General features: G+C 38.3%; 1 protein-coding gene across 2 annotated transcripts in view; it reads left to right on the top strand.

The window, feature by feature from the left end:
• The window catches only part of csf1a (colony stimulating factor 1a (macrophage)), a 39861-nt gene extending 34761 nt beyond the window's left edge, over positions 1-5100 (top strand). Inside the window, exons 7-10 of one of the 2 annotated variants that reach the window (XM_029682156.2) lie at positions 141-331; positions 493-539; positions 2097-2159; positions 2999-5100. In XM_029682156.2, coding sequence (XP_029538016.1) covers positions 141-331; positions 493-539; positions 2097-2151 — 293 coding nt within the window. In that variant the 3' untranslated portion in view covers positions 2152-2159; positions 2999-5100. The remainder of the gene's footprint in view (positions 1-140; positions 332-492; positions 540-2096; positions 2160-2998) is intronic. The other variant, XM_029682164.2, reaches the window with a different exon arrangement.
• Positions 5101-15580: the final 10480 nt, after the last annotated feature.

The raw sequence follows: 15580 nt of genomic DNA, 5'->3' as shown, positions 1-15580 counted from the left end.
TGTGGTACTACCAAATTATGCATGTTTTAATGAATGTTAAGGAAACAATAAAGTAATGCATGTTGCTGTGTAATACCATTTCACCATGTAGAATAATCTTAAATACCATGCCATTTAAATACCATGCCATCGTCCCTCAGATATCCTGTCAGAGAAGACAGATGTGGATGACACTCCTATTTCAGAAAGGCCCAGTGAAGGCTCAGAGAATAAATTCCAGAATGGGAAAACTGGTCATTACGATTCCAGCACCTACTACCAGACAGCCTTTATCATTGGAGCCATGTGCGGTGGATTTCTCCTCATCACAACACTATTCAGTGAGAAGAAGGTAAGAGGGAACACACACTGAACAAACAATTGTAGTGCCCAACTAAGCTGTCAGAGATAACTAGTTTACATCTGCCTCCACATGTGGGGATTAACCCTGCTAACCAATCCCACTCTAATTCCTACATAGAAGTCTAATTGAATATTTTTTTCATTTCTCAGAGACTCCGAGCCCTTCTCCATAGTGCCAACATAATTGAAAACCAGAGGTAAAAAATTATATTTAATATGATCCTTAAATGTCATGGTGGTAAAAACAGAAAACTGAAAAGATAGTGTAGTCCTTTGAAGGCTTTTTACATTAATCAGGGCGGCACTGTTGCTAAGCAACAACCACAACACAAACATTCAGACATGGCGATGGTGCAGTCAACAGTCACAGAAATCGTCAGGCAATGAACTTATGGTTTTGGCTCAAGATGATCATCTGCAATGTATACTCAACTCCAACTCAGTGTCATATTGATTTTTACTCAAACGTTCTCTGGAAATCAAAATCTATAAATAGGCGTTTATTGGTACGTTCAGTCCTAGTGATGTGATGTCTTTCCACATGTTCAGATGAATTCATTCATTGAAATAAATGTATTGTTGATTAATTTATTAATATAAAACTGCAGCAACTGTCTGTTCTGTTTTAACTTAATTAAGTAGCCTATATTTAGACAATGATCACATGCTACCTCACCCTCACAATACCATTGACTAGTCTTCACTAAAACCTAACCCATTGTGTTGTGTTACAGCCTGAATTCAAAATGGATTAAATAGATTTGTTTTCTCACCCATCTACTCACAATACCCCATAAAGACAAAGTGAACATGTTGGGAAAATGAAATACAGAAATATCTCATTTACATAAGTAGTCAATACAGTTAGAATCCCCTTACAGCTGTGAGTCTTTCTGGCTAAGTCTCTAAGAGCTTTGCACACCTGGATTGTACAATATTTGCACATTATTCTTGAAAAAATTCTTCAAGCTCTGTCAAGTTGGTTGTTTCAAGTCTTGCCATGGATTTTCAAGCTGATCTAGATCACTCAGGAACAGTCCATATATTCAATGTCTGCTTTTTTTTGTTGTTAACCCATCTACCAGTACTGAAGGTGCCCGTCTTTATGAGGCATTGGAAAACATCCCTGGTCTTTGTGGTTGAATCTGTGATTAAAATCCCCTGCTCGACGGGGGACCTTACAGTTCATTGTATGTGTGGGGTACAAAGATGAGGTAGTCATTGAAAAATCATGTTAAACATGATTGTTAATCACAGAGTCCATGCAACTTATTATGTGACTTGGTAAGCACATTTTTACTCCTGAACTTATTTAGGCTTGCCATAATAAAGGGGTTGTAAAGGGGGGGGGGGCTACCTAAGTATGATTCCCAATCAGAGACAACAATAGACAGCTGTCCCTGATTGAGAACCATACCTGACCAAACACAAAGAAATAGAAAACATAGAAACATGAACATAGAATGCCCACCCAAATCACACCCTGACCAAACCAAAAATAGAGACATAAAAAGCTCTCTACGGTCAGGGTGTGACAGGGGTTTCATACTTATAGACTCTTGACATTTTAGCTTTTTATTTTTTATTAATTTGTAAAAGACATCATTTCACTTTGACATTATGGGGTATTTTGTGTAGACCAGTGACACAAAATCTCAATTGAATCCATTTAAATTCAGGCTGTAACACAACAAAATGTGTAAAAAGTAAAGTGGTGTGAATAATATCTGAAGGGACTGTAACATGTTCCACAGGGCATGCCGCAACATTAAGGACATTGAGCTGCAGTATTATAAAGCCAAGGATTGAGAGATCTGGTAAGAGCCACTAACATTCCTTTCCACGTCTTCAGCAAGAATGAACGCTAAATTATTTATTGAGTCATTAAAAAACATCCTTCATTCCTATCCAAGCACTTCAGATGGCCAGGGTTTGTTTTCGCTTTGAGCATTTCTCAAATGGTATGTTCTTTACAATGTCCCACATGTGGAATTGGCTGGGACTAATGAACCCCTATTGAGAAATGAGGGAAACAGTTCTCTCCCTCTCTCTCTCTCTCACTCTCTCTCTCTCTCTCTCTCTTTCTCACTCTCTCTCTCAGTATATCATTCACAAATGACTAAGTTAGTCTCTCTCTCTCTCTCTCTCTCTCTCTCTCTCTCCCTCTCAGTATATCATTCACACAATGACTAAGAAGTTAGTCTCTCTCTCTCTCTCTCTCTCTCTCTCTCTCTCTCTCTCTCTCTCTCTCTCACTCAATATATCATTCACACAATGACTAAGAAGTTAGTCTCTCTCTCTCTCTCAGTATATCATTCACACAATGACTAAGAAGTTAGTCCCTCTCTCTCTCTCTCTCTCTCTCTCTCTCTCTCTCTCTCTCGCTCTCTCTCTCTCTCTCTCTCTCTCTCACTCAATATATCATTCACACAATGACTAAGTTAGTCTCTCTCTCTCTCTCTCTCTCTCTCTCTCTCTCTCTCTCTCCCTCCCTCTCTCAGTATATCATTCACACAATGACTAAGAAGTTAGTCTCTCTCCCTCTCTCAGTATATCATTCACACAATGACTAAGAAGTTAGTCTCTCTCTCTCTCTCTCTCTCTCTCTCTCTCTCTCTCTCTCTCTCTCTCTCTCTGTCTCTCTCTCTCTCTCTAGGATTGATTTCAACTGCCAGTAAGAGACCAATAACCACCTAATTTGTTGAATAAGTGGAAGACATGGACATTTGACTGAACTATTTTACTCGTGTCACTTTTGTATATAAATATCTAAGAATATCTAAAGTAATCTATTTTTATACAAATTAAGTTTATTATTGCTTGAAATATTGGTGGAATTTTTTTTTATACGGAGAATCTTATGGTTTCAAAGTTATACAGTATTGGCCTGCTTCTATTCTTTTTTTGTTTTAAAGGTTTGAGTGAATTTGTCGCTCATAGACTATTTGGACGGTGTCATGTACATCAGAAATAGAGTGGACCAATCAATCTTCCAAGGACTCTTCGCCACGGCAGGGGTTAGCGACTTCACCTAACTCGGATGCTTTTTTCAATGTCCTGCCATCAAACATCTCCAAGCGTGACTGATAGATCCTCACAGTGAAATGCACAGTTCAAGAGGGGAAGAACCTCGTTTTTATTACATCAGCATCTGTGTTTGGATGTGTCTCCTAAGTCAAAATCAAAGTTAAGAAAGTCTGTGTGACTGAAGTACTCCCATGACATTGCTGAATGGAGTTGGGTTCTTGAGCCAAAGTAAAACCAGGTGCCATTACGTCAAGCTGACAGAGGGATGTATCTTTGGGGATAAATAAATTAAATAGAAAAAAACCACAACGTGGTTTTAGTGAACTCCATAAATGCAATGATGCATCATACTGGATTAATTTGCATTTTAACATTACTCTGTTTTGTCCCTTTCAAATTATGACAATGACTTAAACCTGTTTCTCATGCCATGTTGTGCTGATACCAATGAGAATGTATGACAATCTCCAGCAGTTTGTAAACCTATTAGAGCGCTCCATTCCCATACAGTGAATCATATCCATATACAAAGGATTGTGTTATAGTCATGTGGTGTGAGGGTTTTTGTAAATCACAAAAGTTGAACATGTTGTTGGTCCTTTGTCCCTTTCAATTGCTTAATTGGGAAGTAAGAGAATGCAATTGAAGTGCTGCTAATTGATGACTGTGCCTAGAACCTTCAACAAGCACTACAGAATTAAATAGAAACTGCAATTCCATTTTCAGTTTGTTACCTAAATTCTGAAATGTTTCAATATGACTTGTAATAAGTGTAAATGAACATCTTGACAGTGCTAACCCATATGAGTCACCCTTGGATTATGCTGTATTTCGGATCAATTGTGTTGATTCAATGCAATGTATTAGATCGTGTTAAGGCCCAGGATCATTTATGTATTACTTTAATACTGTATAAAATAATAATAATAATAATAATAATAATAATGAAGATTGACATGGAACTGTTAAATATTTAGACTCTTATGCACAATTGCAGTAAATAGAAGTTGAGGTGTTGTCTGTTCATATTGGTCTTTGCTTAGGTCACGATTCAATCCAAAAAGGTGTTAGAGTCATGTTATAGTGCGTTTGACGTGAAGGTCATATCCGATTGAGCTGACATCTGCAGCGTTTACCGTCAATGCAATCTCAGCAAAAGTGGGGACATTGCCTTAAAATCTGCATTGTCTTTAGATTTAGGAACTTAATTTGATCACCCTGTTGTAGAATAATTTAAAACGTGTGGTGTTTTGATGTTTAAAAAGGTTTCTGAAGTTTGTAATTTCCACTTTGAAATGTCAGACTTGATTTTCCCTTAAAAATGTATCAACCCCAACAAAAATGTCCATACATATTAATCCACATTATAATTTACATGTCCTGTTGCTGTAGCAAACTAGCTCATATTAAGATCCTATATCTGTACATGCGTGAACGGCTTGAAGCCTTAGTGTCTAAATGCAGAAAGAACAATATATTAAAGGAATCCTCAATAAAATTGGACTGGAATGAATCCCTGGTTTTGCCTGTTATTGTGATGATTCTGTTCAGTTTGTTATTGCTTTGATGTCTTGGATCGTATGAAAATGTCACCAAGGTATAAGATGACTTAAGTAAAAAAAAATTTTTTTAAAAATACATCAAGTACCCTTTTTGGAGCAGATGTTGGCTGAAATAGATGTGTATTTAGGTATTTGTATTTGAAAATCGTATTTTCATTGTATTTGAGTATTTTCAAATAAACAAGCCAATACAACGACTTCTTCAAAAAGTATTTCATCCAACACATACTTGAAACCTAATATTCTACCATGACACAAAGATCATTGTGATTCAGACTTCTCTTTTACATAATAATCGATGTTTTAACTATAACAGTATTTGACTTCATATCACATTAAATTGACCATGATATTGCCCTGGGGTATGTTTCACTGGTGTTATTTGGCAATGAGGATGCCAGTTTGTGTCAGTTTGAGGTGTTTGGTGCAGAGTGACAGCAGATAATTAAGATGGTGTCTCACTGCCCTTGTAGCTGATGTACAGAAGAGCCAAATAATCTCTCCAAATCTGACAGGGTAGGACCTACTGTACACAGCAGTTCTTCTCTCCGCGATCAGCCCCTAAAACGCTCCAACACTCCTAAAACACCCCTGACTAATCCCTTACCAACCCAACCACCACAAACTCAGAGGAACTTGACTTAAAGGGGCAGTGTCGTCAAAATGTTTTACTGATATTTCCACTCTATGTGGTTGAAATAACACTCTGAAATAATAACAATTATGATAATGCACTTTTTTTGTGAGCGCTGTCTGGAAACAAATGCCTGGAATTACAGCCTGATCAGGTGGGATGAAGTTTTTGGCCCAGATCATGACATCCTGAACTGATCTGATTGGAAAAATCATAATTTATTTGCATACTTTGAAGGGGTTAGCAGGGTAGACTCTTGAGTCTAGACGATCCTATCCGCCAACCAGGGCTGTGGATGTAAATATGTATCAATACGCCCACTCTATCAAGTTTCAAGGTAAGACCCAGGTGCAGACAATGTTGAAGTAACAAAAGTTGATTAAATCGAACACAGGCAGTCAAAGGTACAAGATGGCAGGCAGGTTCAGAGTCAGGTTAAGCTGAGGTCGTTAATCCAGAGTAGCGGGGCAAAGGTACAGGACGGCAGACAGGCTCAGGGCGGGCAGAGCTCAGTAATCCAGAGTAATCCAGAGTAGTGGGGCAAAGGTACGGGATGATAGGCAGACTCAGGGTCAGGGCAGGCAGAAAGGTAAAAACCGGAAAAACAGGCACTATCGACAGGACAGGAGCAAGGGGAAACCCGCTGGTAGGTATGACCGAACAAAATTAACTGGCATCAGACAAACAGAGAACACAGGTATAAATACACAGGGGATAATGGGGAAGATGTGCAACAACTGTAGGGGGTGGAGACAATCACAAAGACAGGTGAAACAGATTGACCATTTCATTGGCAAAAGGAGGCTCAGGTAAATAAATTATTACAAATATGTTTGAAGTTATTTTCATAAAATAAACACACAGTGATTTATTAGACATACTGCACAGCGATGACATAAAATTAAAAAGACAGCATGGGGACTTTAAAGTAAAAGTTTACCCAAAATCCAGAGACACCCATATTATTCAATACATTGAAACTAGTTCTGTGGAGTTTGTCCTCTGCCCTCCTCTTTCTTTCTCTTCTCCTTTCCTCTTCCACTTCCCTCTTCTCTCTCTCAATTAAATTCAATTCAAGGGCTTTATTGGCATGGGAAACATATGTTAACATTGTCAAAGCAAGTGAACTAGATAAACAACAGTGAAATAAATAATAATAATTAACAGTACCCACAAAATTTCCAAAAGAATTAAGACATTACAAATGTCATATTATGTGCAAATAATTACAAAAGGGAAAAGACATAAACATAAATATGGTTTGTATTTACTATGTTGTTTGATTGCCCTTTTCTTGTGGCAACAGGTCACAAATATTGCTGCTGTGACGGCCAACTGTGGTATTTCATCAAAAGATATGAGAGATTCTCAAAATTGTGTTTGTTTTCGGATTCTTTGTGTATCTGTGTAATCTGAGGGAAATATGTGTCTCTAATATGGTCATACATTTGGCAGGAGGTTAGGAAGTGCAGCTCAGTTTCCACCTCATTTTCTGCGCAGTGTGCACATAGCCTGTCTTCTCTTGAGAGCCAAAACTGCCTACGGCAGCCTTTCTCAATAGCAAGGCTATGCTCACTGAGTCTGTACATAGTCAAAGGACCAGCTTGCTTAGGTGACTCTTCTCCAGGTTCATCTCTCTGTAGGTGATGGGTTTGTAAACCCTATTTGGAATAGGGGGCAGTATTTTCACATCCGGATGAAAAGCGTGTCCAAAGTAAACTGCCTGCTACTCAGGCCCAGAGCTAGGATATGCATATAATTTGATTTAGATAGGAAACACTCTAAAGTTTCTAAAACTGTTAAAATAATGTCTATGAGTATAGCATAACTTATTTGGCAGGTGAAACCCCGAGGACAAACCATCCAGGAAAAACATTTTTTGAGTTCACTGTGTTTTCAATTGGTTTTCTATGGGAATCTAGATTTCTGAGGCACCTGGTTGCAGTTCCTATTGCTTCCACTAGATGCCAACAAGTCTTTAGAAATTGGTTGATGTTTTTCTTTTGAGTCATGAAGAAGTAGCCCTTTCCTTTCTGAGTTCCAAGTTTTTTTCAAGCCAAGTGGACTCATTTGTTTGGGGTATGCGACCTGGAGCTCGCTCCACCTTGATTTTATCCGCTATTGAACACAGTATATTCCGTCTTAAATTTGATTGATTATTTACGTTTTAGGATACCTAAAGTTGGATTAGGAAAGTTGTTTGAAATGTTTGGACCAAGTTTACAGGTAACTTATTAGATCACATTGGGCGAGTTGGAACCGGTGTTTTTCTGAATCAAAAGCACCATATAAATGGACATTTTGGGGATATAACGAAGGAAATTATCGAACAAAAGGACCATTTGTGATGTTTATGGGACATTTTCGAGTGCCAACAGAAGAAGATCTTCAAAGGTAAGGCATGACTTATATCGTTATTTCTGAGTTTTGTGTCTCGCCTGGCTGGTTGAAATATGATTGTCATGTGTTTGTATGATGGGGTGCTGGGTTAGGGTGTTGGGTTCTTGGTTGGTGAGTGGACCCCAGACCTCACAACCATATAGGGCAGAGGGTTCTATAATTGATTGAAGTATTTTTAGCCAGATCCTAATTGGAATGTCGAATTTTATGTTCCTTTTGATGGCGCAGAAGGCACTTCTTGCCTCGTCTCTCAGCTCGTTCACAGCTTTGCGGAAGTTACCTGTGGCGCTGATGTTTAGGCCAAGGTATATATAGTTTTTTTGTGTGCTTTATGTCAACGGTGTCTAGATGGAATTTGTATTTGTATTTGTCATGTATTGTCATGTTATGTCTTGTTCCTGTTCTTTCTCTTCACTTCGTTTCCCCCTGCTGGTCGTATTAGGTTACCTTCTCTCCCTTTCCTTCCCCCAGCTGTTCCTCATCTCCTCTAACTACCTCGTTTACTCTCTCCCACCTGTTCCCTTTTTTCCCTCTGATTAGGTCTCTATTTCTCTCTCTGTTTCTGCTTCTGTCTTTGTCAGATTCTCGTTTGCTTCACCCTTGTCCCGTCCTGTCGTAATCTGCCTCTTCATCAGATGCTACGTGTGATCAGGTACCTCTGTCCTCTACAACCCGCGCCTACCCGGAGAGACCAGCAGTCTGTTGCCGCTAACCCTGCTATTCTCCTCTGCTGCTAGAAGGGGACTCTCCTGTAAAGATCAGAGGACTTTATGATTTATTTGTCGCCCTCTCTGCGGGTTGTCTATTTTGTCAACCGATACATCTGAAGAGGATTTATGTATTCCCTGTGTTTGGACATTAAAAGACTCTGTTTCTGTTAAACCGCTTTTGGGTCCTCACTCACCTGCATAACAGTATTTGTGGTCCTGTAGTCCTGTAGTTCATTCTATCTCTGTCTTTGGAGTGCAGAACTGGGACAGCCTGCCTGATGCAAGCCTCACTCTGCTCCATTGTCAGTTAATGCATGGTTCACAAATCCGCAAACATTGGACAAATTCATTGTTTTATTCAAATCCAATTTTTTGGGTCACATACACATGATTAGCAGATGTTATTGCACGTGTAGCGAAATGCTTGTGCTTCTAGCTCTGACAGCGCAGTAATATCTAACAAGTAATATCTAACAAATTACAAAACATATACCGAATACACAGAAATCTAAATAGGAATGAATTAAGACTATATACATATGGACGAGCGATGTTAGAGAGGAATGGACTAAGATACAGTAGAATAGTATAGAATACAGTATATACATATGAGATGAGTAATGCAAGATTTGTAAACATTATTAAGTGAATGAGATAACGTGGAATTGTATAGAAAACAGTATATACAAATGAGATGAGTAATTCCAAATGTGTTAACATTAAGTGACTATGATATCGTAGAATAGTATAGAATTCAGTATATACACATGAGATGAGTAGTACCAGAAATGTAAACATTATTAAAGTGATTCCTTAAAGTGGCCAGTAATTTGTAGTATATGTCTATATAGCAGCCTCTAATATGCTAGTGATGGCTGTTTAACAGTCTGATGGCCTTGAGATAGAAGCTGTTTTTCAGTCACTCAGTCCCAGCTTTGATGCACCTGTACTGACCTCGCCTTCTGGATGATAGCGGGATGAACAGCCAATATTTTGGATTATTGAAAATATATTTCACAGTGGTTTAGATGGCACAATGGTTCGCTACACTATAACCATATTGCAGGTGATTCTGAGCCACTTATGACAACTATTTGGCACTGCTGGCCCAGCCTCGGCTATGGCCAGTGATATGTGGGCCAAAAGTGGGCCGAGCACAGCATACGATTCTGTACTCATTATCGCATGCCAATTTTGGGCCAATTGTGGCTTGTGATACAGTGGCTTGCGAAAGTATTCACACCCTTGGCATTTTTCCTATTGTCAACCTGGAATTAAAATATATTTGTGGGGGGTTTGTATCATTTGATTTATACAACATGCCTACTACCACTTTGATGATGCAAAATATTTTTTCTTGTGAAACAAATAAGAAATAAGACCAAAAAACAGAAAACTTGAGTGTGCATAACTATGTAAGTCTCTATAAGCTTGGTACATCTAGCCACTGGGAATTTTGCCCATTCTTCCAGGAAAAACGGCTCCAGCTCCTTCAAGTTGGATGGGTAAGCGTTGTTTGCTAGCTGCTAACAAGCTATTTTGGTTAAGTCAAAGATGTATGGTAAGCTAGGGGCTTATGAAAATGAGCTAGATAACCAATGACTGTAGTTAAGTGTACAATGCATGTTACATTTCTTACAAGTAAAAAGAAAACCAGCATAGGCTAGCTTAACAACATTATTTTAGTTCAAATCAAATGTTATTTGTCACATACACATGGTTAGCAGATGTTAATGCGAGTGTAGCAAAATGCTTGTGTTTCTAGTTCCGACCATGCAGTAATATCTAACAAGTAATCTAACCTAACAATTTCACAACAACTACCTTATACACACAAGTGTAAAGGAATTAATAAGAATATGTACATAAAAATATATGAATGAGCGATGGCCGAACGGCATAGGCAAGATGCAGTAGATGGTATAGAGTACAGTATATACTGTACTTGGTTTTTGTTTATGTTTTAAATGGCTTGGTTTTTGTTTTACATGCACTGTCAACTGTGGGACCTTATATAGACGGGTGTGTGCCTTTCCAAATCATGTCGAATCATTTTAATTTAACACAGGTGGACTCCAAACATGTTGTAGAAACATCTCAAGGATGGTCAATGGAGTTTAATTTCAAGTCTCATAGCAAAGGGTCTGAATACTTATGAAAATAAGTTATTTCAGTTTGTATTTTTTTAAATGTGCAAAAATGTAAAAAATTTAAATTAAAAATAAACTGTTTTTGCTTTGTCATTATGGGGTATTGTGTGTAGATTTATGAGGATTTTTAAAATCCATTTTAGAATAAGGCTGTAATGTAACAAAATGTGGAAAAAAGGAACGGGTCTGAATACACTGCATGGTTGAATCATCAGCATACATGGATACAGTTAACTACCAGTGGCAGGTCATTGGTAAAAATAGAAACGAGTAGAGGACCTAGAGAGCTGCCCTGCGGTACATCACACTTTACATGTTTGGCATTAGAGAAGCGTCCATTAAAGACAACCCTTTGAGTAATATTTTATTTTGCCCAAATGTGACTCATTTCAGGAAACAAGGTGTCTGTCGCACGTTACTACTTCACAGGAGAGCCATTTGAAACTAAACTTTTTTTTAATCGAAATGCTTTTTTGACAGAAATGCCTTCTGGAACATGTGAACTTTCATGTGCCTTAATAACAAACTTGTATGCAATCTGTCAATACGAATAAAGAGGTTAAATTATGAGCCCAGTTGGTTTAGCCACAGAAAAAGACAGGAAATTTCCCTCTAGCCATGATTGGCTGAGATAATGGATGGGCTGGACATGCAGAGAGATGAGTTTGGTTTGGTTTGCCATGTAGAACCCTTCTGTCTATAAAATGAACTGGTCAGTATGTGTATGTAATCCTTACTAGCGCAGCCTTTTGGAAATATATCACGTAGTAGGACTGTAAAGGTATTGCCTTCCACTTTCTGTAGGACAGAGTTTTGAAATCAGTGGAATGCACAGTGGAATTAGAGTATGATAGTTAAGGAGATGGAGAAATTTCTGGGGTTTAATTCAAAATATGCAGACAGAGTCGAAAAGAGAAAACACAGAAGGCTGTTGTATAAATTACATCAACAAACTAAGCAACCGTGGCATCCGTGACAGAGAGGGAGAAGCGTCCACCCATGTATATGGCTAAGATAGTCTAGCTTGCAACATTTTCAGATATGTTTCTAATTTTGTCAGAAAGTTGTTTTAATTTCAAGGTAAAGAGTACTGTTAGCTAGCCATCTAACGTTAGCTGGCTGGCTTGCTAGCTAACATTACATGTATTATCTGTGTAATAATATTATTTGTGTCTCAGAACCATTTGCATTGCTAGTTATAGCCTAATGTTAGCTAGCTATGTAACATTGAACCTGGTTGGTTGGTTAGCTACCTTCAGATTCATGCAGGGTAGTAACGTGCTGGGTAGTAACATTATGAGTTAGGATTATGGGTCCTTGTTTAGCTAACTAGCTATGCAAGGACCCATTTCAATAGAATGTTCATGATGTCACTGTGACATAAAACAGCCTAACCAGCTCTGCTAGAGCGAGTAAAATGGTGAGAGTGAGCTGTTCCCTCATTTGTGTCTGGAAGTAGCTAGCCAACCAGCTAGCCAGTTAGCTTGGGTGCTTGACTGCTGATGCTTGACTGCTGTTGTTAATGTAGGTCAGAATGCTCGGAACAACCCTACTCCTCGGCCAGAGCGTCCAGTGTGTGGTCCGCACGTTCCGAGAGCGAAACGCTCTGAATTTACAAACGGACAATCTGACAACGCTCTGAATTTATGAACGCCCAGCACACTCTGGCATTCCAGATTGAATTCACGAACAGAGATAAGTGAGATATTCAATTATTTCATTATCGCATAGTGACAGTAATTTATATCACTATTGGAAGTCTAAGAAACCTCCAAACGCAGTGGTGTGTAATCATGGATGCCAAAACATGTACAAAGAAAAAAATCAAAATATATAACGCATCTTTTGTTTCTCTGTGTTTCATAATTTTCCTTCAATTCACAAAAAGCTGAATGTATCTCACTGGAGAAAATATTCGAGCGAACGAAACAGCACCCCTCTTTTCCAGTATATGTAGCCCATCTATCTGATGCTGTCTGGTAAAAAAAAGCATGACATTCTTGCCGTCCATAGCACTTAATGATAAAAATGTTTGACAATAATAGCCAATCAGCTTTGAGCTAAACTGAGGGAACTCAACTGTGAATGGTCCTGGCACACAACAAAAGTGTCAAGAGAAGCCAGTTTGGATTTGGCTTTACACCAATCACATCAAATCAGAACGTCATTTATAGCAAAAACTTGAATTGTTGCATCTTGTTATGTCGTTGTCCTCCAGCGGCTAGCTAAAATTGTCCCTTTCCTACACACACACACACCAATTGATTAAGGGACTGCTGAATGCATATTTTTCTCTCTTGCTTTGTTTGCTCTTTTCAGTATTATATCTATTTCAGATAAGCTACTGTACTCAGGAAAGGGTTAAAAATGTTCCCCATTAATGTATGTAGCCTTAGAAATAAGGTTCAAAAAATCAATAACTTGCTAACATCAAATAATATTCATAAATTAGCCATTTTTGAGACTCACTTAGATTATTTATTTGATGATTCAGCAGTAACAATACAAGGATATACCATATGTAGAAGAGACAGAAATGCTTATGGGTGAGGTGTTGCTGTACATTTTCAGTCATATCCCTGTAATGCTTAGAGAAGATCTTATGGCAAGTGTTATTGAAGTGTTGTGGTTGCAGGTTCACTTGGCACGTCTAAAGCCTTTTCTTTCGGGGTGTTGCTATAGGCCAGCAAGTGCTAACAGTCAGTATCTAAATAATATGTGTGAAATGCTTGATAGTGTATGTGATGTAAACAGAGATGTCTACTTTCTTGGGGACCTGAATATTGACTGGTTTTCATTAATCTGTCTGCTCAAGAGGAAGCTTCTCACTGTAACCAGTGTCTGTAATCTGGTTTAGGTTACTAATCAACCTACCAGGGTGTTTAAAAACACTACAGGAACAAGATCATCCACATGTTAATACTGTAGAACTTTGTTCTAAAGCTGTATCTGTACCCATTGGATGCAGTGGCTATATCCAGGAAAGTAGTAACCGGAAGGTTGCAAGTTCAAACCCCCGAGCTGACAAGGTACAAATCTGTCGTTCAGTTAATCCACTTTTCCTAGGCCGTCATTTAAAATAAGAATTTGTTCTTAACTGAATTGCCTAGTTGAATAACATTTTTTTTAAATGGATTGATGAGGAATTGAACAACTGTATGGTGGAAAGAGTTGGGGCAAAAGGAGTGGCTAATAAGTCTGGCTGCACGTGTAACTGGCTGACTTACTGCAAATTGAGAAATTATGTGACTAAACTCAACAGAAGAAGAAGAAACTGTGGTATGAAATAAATATCAATAATTTAAAGAACAATGGAAAAAAAAACTTTCTCGACAAGTTCAACTCCTTCTTTCATTGAATCAGATTATTCATCACAAAACCATTTGATGTTGCCAATTATTTGAATGATTACTTCATTTTAACAAAGTGGGCAAACTTAGATAGGTGTCACGAACGTCGTAAGAACTGGAAATATACTCGGACCAACATGCAGCGTGATCTGGGTTCCACATCTTTTATTAGAAATAAGTGAACCAAACAACACAACAATAAATACTAAACGAAACGTGACGACAATGGAGTGCTAACATACAACTAACTACACATAAACAACATCCCACAAACACGTGGACACAATGCTACTTAAATATGATCCCCAATTAGAGACAACGATTACCAGCTGCCTCTAAATGGGAATCATACCAATAACCAACATAGAAAAAAAACTGGAACCCCACATAGAAACAATAAACTAGACTAACCCCCAGTCACACCTTGACCTACTCTACCATAGAAAATAAGGGCTCTCTATGGTCAGGACATGACAACAGGAAATGCCAACAACGAACAGTGAGATATTCATGCATAGAAAAACAAATAATGAAAGAAAAGCATTGCAAGTTTGAATTTTGTAACGTTTGTGTGGGAGAGGTGGAAAAATTGTTGTTATCGATCAATAATGACAAACCTCCGAGCATTGACAGCTTAGATGGAAAGCTACTGAGGATGGTAGCTGACTCTGTAGCCACTCCTATCTGTCATATCTTTAATCTGAGCCTAGAGGAAAGTCTTTGTCCCTTGGCCTGGAGGGAAGCCAAAGTATTTCCGCTACCCAAAAGTGGTAAAGTGGCCTTTACTGTTTCTAACAGCAGACCTATAAGCTTGCTGCCAGCTCTTAGCAAACTGTTGGAAAAATAGTGTTTGACCAAATACAATGCTATTTCTTTGTAAACAAATTAACAATGGAATTTCAGCATGCTTATATAGAAGGGCACTCAATATGTACTGCACTGACACAAATGACTGATGATTGGTTGAAAGAAATTGATAATAAGACGATTGTGGGAGCTGTACTGCTAGATTTCATTGCAGCCTTTGATATACTGACCATGACCTGTTGTTGAAAAAATGTATGTGTTATGGCTTTTCAACCTCTGACATATTGTGGATTCAGAGCAATCTATCTCATAGAACTCAAATGATTTTATTTAATGGAATCTTCTCTAATGTCAAACATGTAAAGTGTGGTGTACCGCAGTGCAGCTCTCTAGGCCCTCTACTGTTTTCTATTTTTACCAATGACCTTTGTCCATGTATGCTGTGTCCATGTATGCTGATGATTCAACCATATATGCAACCACAGCTAATGAAGTCAATGAAACTCTTATAAAAGAGTTGCAGTCTGTTTTGGAATGGGTGGCCAGTAAGAAACTGGTCCTGAACATCTCTAAAACTAAGAGCATTGTAATTTGTACA

The sequence above is a fragment of the Oncorhynchus nerka genome, linkage group LG2 (assembly GCF_034236695.1).
Source record: "Oncorhynchus nerka isolate Pitt River linkage group LG2, Oner_Uvic_2.0, whole genome shotgun sequence".
Lineage (NCBI taxonomy): Eukaryota > Metazoa > Chordata > Actinopteri > Salmoniformes > Salmonidae > Oncorhynchus > Oncorhynchus nerka.
The sequence above is the reverse complement of the archived record's forward strand: the minus strand, read 5'-3'. Positions and strand labels throughout refer to the sequence as shown.